This window comes from Anolis sagrei, chromosome 2 (assembly GCF_037176765.1).
Source record: "Anolis sagrei isolate rAnoSag1 chromosome 2, rAnoSag1.mat, whole genome shotgun sequence".
Taxonomy (NCBI): Eukaryota; Metazoa; Chordata; class Lepidosauria; order Squamata; family Dactyloidae; genus Anolis; species Anolis sagrei.
The window spans coordinates 273,111,075-273,118,212 of NC_090022.1; the positions used below are offsets into that span (position 1 = coordinate 273,111,075).

The 7,138-nt window shown below is 38.4% G+C and overlaps 1 protein-coding gene across 1 annotated transcript; it reads right to left on the bottom strand.

Moving 5' to 3' along the window:
* Positions 1 to 546: 546 nt before the first annotated feature.
* On the bottom strand, positions 547 to 2,016 carry HSPB3 (heat shock protein family B (small) member 3). The gene has a single exon (XM_060760804.2). The coding sequence runs from the start codon at positions 1,832 to 1,834 to the stop codon at positions 1,400 to 1,402; it is 435 nt and encodes a 144-aa protein (XP_060616787.2). The 5' UTR covers positions 1,835 to 2,016; the 3' UTR covers positions 547 to 1,399.
* Positions 2,017 to 7,138: the final 5,122 nt, after the last annotated feature.

Consider the following 7,138-nt stretch of genomic DNA (forward strand, 5'->3'; position numbering starts at 1 on the left):
GAGCACCATATCTGGTTCCTTTATTCGAATTTTCAAGCAGTTGCGCTGTTTACATGAGGGCTGCACATGTTCCTCTCAAGTTTCTGCTCAGCAGAAACCATACACTGATCAGCTGCAGCACATTTATTGCCAGTTTTGGACTTACTCCTGACCTTTTTTTTACATGTTTTCATGTGGATGTGTGTTGCAGTGTGCATTAGGGGTGTGCATTTTGAAGCCCCCCTATAATCTACATAATTCTGGAATTTTACAGCATGTGTAGATGGGGGCCAATATTTCCCATCTGTAAGCTGAAGAAATATAGGTTTAGCGACCCTTTTTGGGCAGTCTTTTTCACTTCACAAGCTCCCTAATATGCCCTCTGACAGCAACAAAAGTTATTGAGATAATACTTTGATTCTGGCATTTTAACATCCATATTTTTAACCTATATCATATAGTTAGATTAAAACAAAAACAATATGGACAAGTTGAAAACTTCTCTTTGAAAAGAGAGTCCATATGTTTAGATAGAGGTCATGCTTTTAAAAAATGTTTTGATCATCATTTAGTCATGCGAATACATTTATTACAGTCACATTCTTTCTTTTAATGTGTCCAAATGGCAACAAGAGCCTGTATTTAGTTTGGCTCCTTCTCCTCTGAATTCCTTTACTATACATAGCTCTGCAGTCATGCTCACAGTTCACAAGACGTGAAAGGAGACATCCTAAACTTAAACAGCTGCTCTTTTCCCAAAAGAAGACTGCTGAAATATTTTGAATACCACATGTAGCAGATCTTTGTTGGGAGAATAAAAGGACACTTTGAAGATCAGTTGTTACATACTTATAAAAAAATATCCTTACATACCGCTATGCAATATACTAATTTATCTGGAACTGAACAGTCATATATTTCAGTTTTTTAAATGCCTTGTCTTGTTCTTTAGAAGTAGGGAGTTCCACCTGTTGGTTTACTTGTGCGTAAAGGATTTATTTTGATCACAGTCATAATGCCGATAAATCCAACAGTTTCACAATTCAGTATTACACATCAGTGAAAAGCAGCCTTTATCCTTGAATTCAAGTGACATGAAATTCTGAATGCAACTTCCCATTTACACCCTTTCCCATATATAGAACCTTCCTTTCACACATTCTTCTCCATCCATGTTTTACAGCATTCTCTCAGCTTTGTCAGATTGTTTTGTTATGAATGTGTGGGTGCATGCAGTTCACAGGAGCAAGTATTGTCTTTGACATCAAAACAATCAAGTTCAACACACTGCGTAAAATATGCAAAAGCTTGCCTTTATCTTCATTGTGAACACAGCTCTGCATGCATATCACCACCATTCACGATTGTTCTAGTTAAAGTAGGCACAATGTTGTCTCACCCATAACAAAACGTCTACAGTTCATATCCTGCCAAATGCCTTGGTTTCAATAACCAAAATGCCATCGTGGCAGAAGAGAGCAGTCAGATCTTTTGTTTCAACTCCATCAGGCAATTTGTATTGTCTAGTAAAGCTTCTGGCTATAAAGCCATGTTCATCCATCCTGGGTCCATGTTGAGCTTTGATTAGCAGCCAGCCTTCAAAGGTTTGAATGATAACATCTTCAGGACGAAACTGCACAACATCTAGTAGGACTTGAAATTTGGGTTTTTCTTCATTTGTGCTGTTCTGTGCTGTTTCCACTTCACCCCCATCCTTTGTCTGTGCAGCCACTGCTGGGCCCGGCAAGGCGTAGAGAGAATGGTTTAACTTGCATGATTCCAGATCTTTATTAGTAAAATACTCCTGATAACGTATGGGAGTTTCCACCCAGTGCCGTATAACTACTCCCTCCATTGCTGAAATAATGTTGATAATCTGCTGCTTTATTTTCTTTAGTAGGAAGAGTTCAGTCCACCAGTTGGGACAATCCACACCCTTTCCAGTTGTATGTCCACATATAAAGTAGCTTATCAGCTGAGGTAGCTTGTCATTTTTAGCTCTGGCAGATACTATCTCTTCAGTGGGAGTGACTCAGATCCATGAGACGCGCTGGGTCTTTTAACGTGCTGACAATTGAGCCCTATTAATAGCACTGGTGCCAGGACTGCTTAGAGGTTTTCATTTTCATCACTTGGTATGACACATTTTATGGTTTCTCTTTTGCTGATATAATGGCTATTGTTATGAATCAATATATATGTATATATTATGATAGACAAGTGTAACTTATTAAAAATGATTGCCCTATTGAGGAGGTTGAGTGGTATTGAGGAGGATATAACTTTCAAAGGCCATTTTAGTGTATTTAATGGTATTTATTTATTTATATCCCACTTTATCTCTCCAAAACAACTCACAATAAAAAAACATTACAACTTAAAATATACAAATATACAATAATAAAATAGTATATCATTATATTATATTATATTATATTATTTAGAACTTTTATATCCTGTTTTTCTCTACCTCTGTGGAGGGACTCAGAACGGCTAACAAGTTGAAAACTTATAATATTATATATTATCAGTAGTAATTATATATATTAGCATAACTATATTAAAATATTATTATATATTATATTGTATTATTATATTGTATTACATTATAATATCAATATTATATGTATATACATTATATTATTAGCATAGCACAATATTAGTATTATATATTACTATAATGTACTATACCACTATACTGCAATATTATTAGTAATATTACATGTAATATATAATAGACCATTATTATATTATTAGATATTATTATATTGTACTATATACCACTAAACTGTAATATTATTAGTAATATTACATGCAATATGAAATATGAAATTATTATATTGTATTATCATTAGTATTGTGTTGTATTATATTGTATTATCAATATTATAGGTGTATACAATATATTATATTATTAGTACAGCACAATATTAGTATTACATATTACTATAATGTACTGTACCACTACACTGCAATATTATTAGTAATATTGCATGTAATATATAATAGACCATTATTATATATTATTATATTATACTATATTATTTTAACTTTTGTATTGCTCTTTTTAAACTGTGGATAGATACTAGCTGCCTTGAGTCTCCATGGGGAGAAAGGCAGGATATAAATAAATATGACGATAATAACAATAATAATGATGTATTGTTGAAGGCTTTCATGGCTGGAATCACTCAGTTCTTGTGGGTTTTTTCGGGCTATATGGCCATGTTCTAGAGGCATTTCTCCTGACGTTTTGCCTGCATCTATGGCAAGCATCCTCAGAGGTGAGGTCTGCTGGAAATGGGAAAAAAGGGGTTTATATATCTGTGGAATGACCAGGGTGAGACAAAGGGCTTTTGTAAGTTGGGCTGGGTGTGAGTCTCCATTTGGAGCCATGGAGAAGAAGAACTCAACAGGTTCCTGGAACATCTTAACAGCATCCACCCAAACATCCAGTTCACTATGGAAAAAGAAAAGGAAGGAAGACTGCCTTTTCTAGATGTCCTAGTCATCCGTAAACCAGATCAACAATTGGGTCACACCGTTTACAGAAAACCCAACACACAGATAGATATCTACATAAAAACTCCAATCATCACCCAAGTCAAAAAAGAAGCACCATTAAAGCCTTGGCAGACTGTGCAAAAAGAATCTGCGAACCCCACCTCCTCCAAGATGAACTGAACCACCTCAACTGGTGGTTGAGGTGGTTCTCCTGTCCAATGGATACTCCACCTCAGACATCAGAAGAGCTTCAAGACCAAGAACAAGCCACGAGAGTAAAGATGAAGATCCACCCAGAGGAAAAGTGTTCCTGCCATACATCAAGGGAACCACTGACCGCATAGGGAAGCTGATGAGGAAACACAACATACAAACAATCTACAAACCCACCAAGAAAATCCAACAAATGCTACGTTCAGCAAAGGACAAGAGGGATCCTCTCACTTCTGCAGGAGCCTACCGTATTCCATGCAGCTGTGGACAAGTCTACATAGGGACCACCAAACGCAGCACCCAAACAAGAATCCAGGAACATGAAAGGCACTGCAGACTACTTCAACCAGAGAAATCAGCCATAGCAGAGCACCTGATGAACCAACCTGGACACAGCATTTTATTTGAGAACACAAAAATGCTGGACCACTCTCACAACCACCATGTCAGACTAAGCAGAGAAGCCATTGAAATCCACAAACATGTAGACAATTTCAACAGAAAGGAAGAAACCATGAAAATGAACAAAATCTGGCTACCAGTATTAAAAAATTCTAAAATTGCAACAGCAAAACAGCAGGGAGAAAATCAGGCAGGGACAGCTAATCACCTTTCAAGAAGAGTTTGCTCCAGGCACTGTCAGCCCATTGTATGCTAATCAAGGTGGTCAGTGGAAAGACTCACACCCAGCCCAACTTACAAAAGCCCTTTGTCTCACCCTGGTCATTCCACAGATATATAAACCCCCTTTTTCCCATTTCCAGCAGACCTCACCTCTGAGGATGCTTGCCATAGATGCAGGCGAAACGTCAGGAGAAATGCCTCTAGAACATGGCCATATAGCCCGAAAAAACCCACAAGAACTGAATAATAATGATGATGATAAAATTATTACACAAGCATGTAGAATTTGCTGGAATCCTACCCAAACAGAAATTGTTTTATATATCTTGTAAGAATCTAACAGGGACATTTGTCTGATTCTAGTTTTTTATTAAAACAAACAATATGACTGGTCAGTTGCAGTCCATCTGCTTTACAGAAAATCTATCAGTTTTTTCTGTTGCAATGTATGAGTCTGCTTGTCTTGATTGCTTTTCCTGCTTGCTAGTTTGTAACTGGAAATTTGGGAAATACAGGTTTTGAATTTGAACATTCCTATTTCACAGATGGATTCCTAACACCGATCTGTATCCTTAAATATATGATTTTGTGCATAATAATCAGGTGAACAGATTAGTTCAATGTTAAACTACTTAGATACCCACATACATTTGACATGGAGACACAGAATATTATTCTGCATCTACTGAACAGACCTGCAGGCTTTGGTTTGTGTGCGTATACAACATTATATGTAATTAGACTATAGCAAGGGGTCAAATGCTCTGTATTAACCTTTTATGATTTCTCATGTGTGCCACTGTAAAGTAAGGGTGAACAAAATGTGGCCTTCAGCCTTCTTTGAAAAAACCCTTGAAGTTCCAGACACCTTTTTCTTGCAAAAAGAATTTTTTTTTAAAAAAAAAGTTTTTTTCCCCCTGGAAACTTCCAGAAGTGGAAATTCAGCTTTTGATTAGGTCACATCTGGCCCACAGGCCTTAGTTTGGCGATCCCTAATTTAGAGTAAGTCTATCCAGCTTTTCAGCCAGAAAAGTTTTCAGGGTGGTTTCTAAATTGTTAACTTAACAATTCCCTGTCCTTAGACTTACAGTCTAAATAAGACATGGCACACAAGGAAAAGGAAATGACTGTATTCTTCCCTCTCTCCACAGCCAGGGCAGAGCCTTTCATCTGCTTCCAGATCTAGGTATGATTGAGCGGTGCCTGCTTCTTCTTTTCTTCTGAGGCCATGGCAGTCATTATTGGGATGCAGGAAGGGTTTTTTATCTGCTTCTGGACATAGGAAATATAGAGTTGTGCTTTTGTCTTTCTACCTGAAAGTCAGGGTAGTGGCAGTTAGGATGAAGGGCTTTTCATCTGCTTCTGGACATAGATATGGAGCTATGCCTGCCTCTCCTTCTTTCCTTCTGATTCCAAAGCAGTGGCAGATAGGATGGAGAGGGGGTCTTTTACCTGGTTCTGTGCTTAGGAATGATGTCCTGTCCCACCAACACCCAAGTATAATGACCAAGTAGCAACAGTCAGAACAGACCACAGAACAACCGACTGGTTCAAGATTGGGAAAGGAATTCAGCAGGGCTGTATATTCTCATCCAACCTATTCAACTTGTATGCAGAAGACATCATACAACATGTGGGGCTTGACGAATTACTGGAAGAAACATTAACAACCTTAGACATGCAGATGATACCACTTTGATGGCCAAAAGCAAGGAGGAGCTGAGAAGCCTTCTAACCAAGGTGAAAGAAGAAAATGCAAAAGCTGGGTTGCAGTTAAATATCAAAAAAACCCAAGATTATGGCAACTAGACTGATTGATAACTGGCAAATAGAGGGAGAAAATGTGGAGGCAGTGACAGACTTTGTATTTCTAGGTGCAAAGATTACTGCAGACGCAAACTGCAGCCAGGAAATCAGAAGACATTTATTTCTTGGGAGGAGAGCAATGACCAATCTCGATAAAATAGTGAAGAGTAGAGACATCACACTGGCAATGAAGAACCGCATAGTTAAAGAAATGGAATTCCCCATAGTAACCTATGGATGAGAGAGCTGGACCATAAGGAAGGCTGAGCAAAGGAAGATAGACACTTTTGAACTTTGGTCCTGGAGGAAAATTCTGAGAGTGCCTTGGACTGCAAGAAGATTAAACCAGTCCTTACAGGAAATAAAGGCCAACTGCTCACTGGAGAGAAGGATATTAGAGGCAAAGATGAAGTACTTTGGCCACATAATGAGAAGACAGGAAAGCTTGGAGAAGACAATGATGCTGGGGAAAATGGAAGGAAAAAGGAAGAGGGGCCAACCAAGAGCAAGATGGATGGATGATATCCTTGAAGTGACTGGCTTGACTTTGAAGGAACTGGGGGTGGCCACGGCTGACAGGGAGCTCTGTCGTGGGCTGGTCCATGAGGTCACAAAGAGTCGGAAGAGACTTAACGAATAAACAACAACCTGTGCCAACTTCTTCCCCTATCTCTCTTTCACTTTCTCTCTCTCTCTCTCGCTCACTTGTTCTTGTTCTCGTCAGAGCAGTGTTAGCTGGGATGGAATGGATGGAAGTCCTTTCATCTGCTTCTGGGCCTAGATAAGATGGGGCTGTGTCTGCTTCTTCTTTTCTCCCCTAAACCACCAAATTTGCCCTCCTCCACTGTAAGATACACTGCTGTTATTCATTAAAATATAACATATGACATATAGTGTTTCAGCTCTAGAAGTTTTCAAATTAGGTGAGATATGTTGAAAATTGTTTCTGCTTATCTCAACCAAGGTCAGGTGTTGTGTTGTACTAAGGCTTGCAGTAAATAAGCTGACATTT

Bases quoted from the DNA above. Each gene is read 5' to 3' on its own strand.
- HSPB3 (XM_060760804.2), bottom strand. From the start codon at position 1,834: ATGGAGGGAGTAGTTATACGGCACTGGGTGGAAACTCCCATACGTTAT.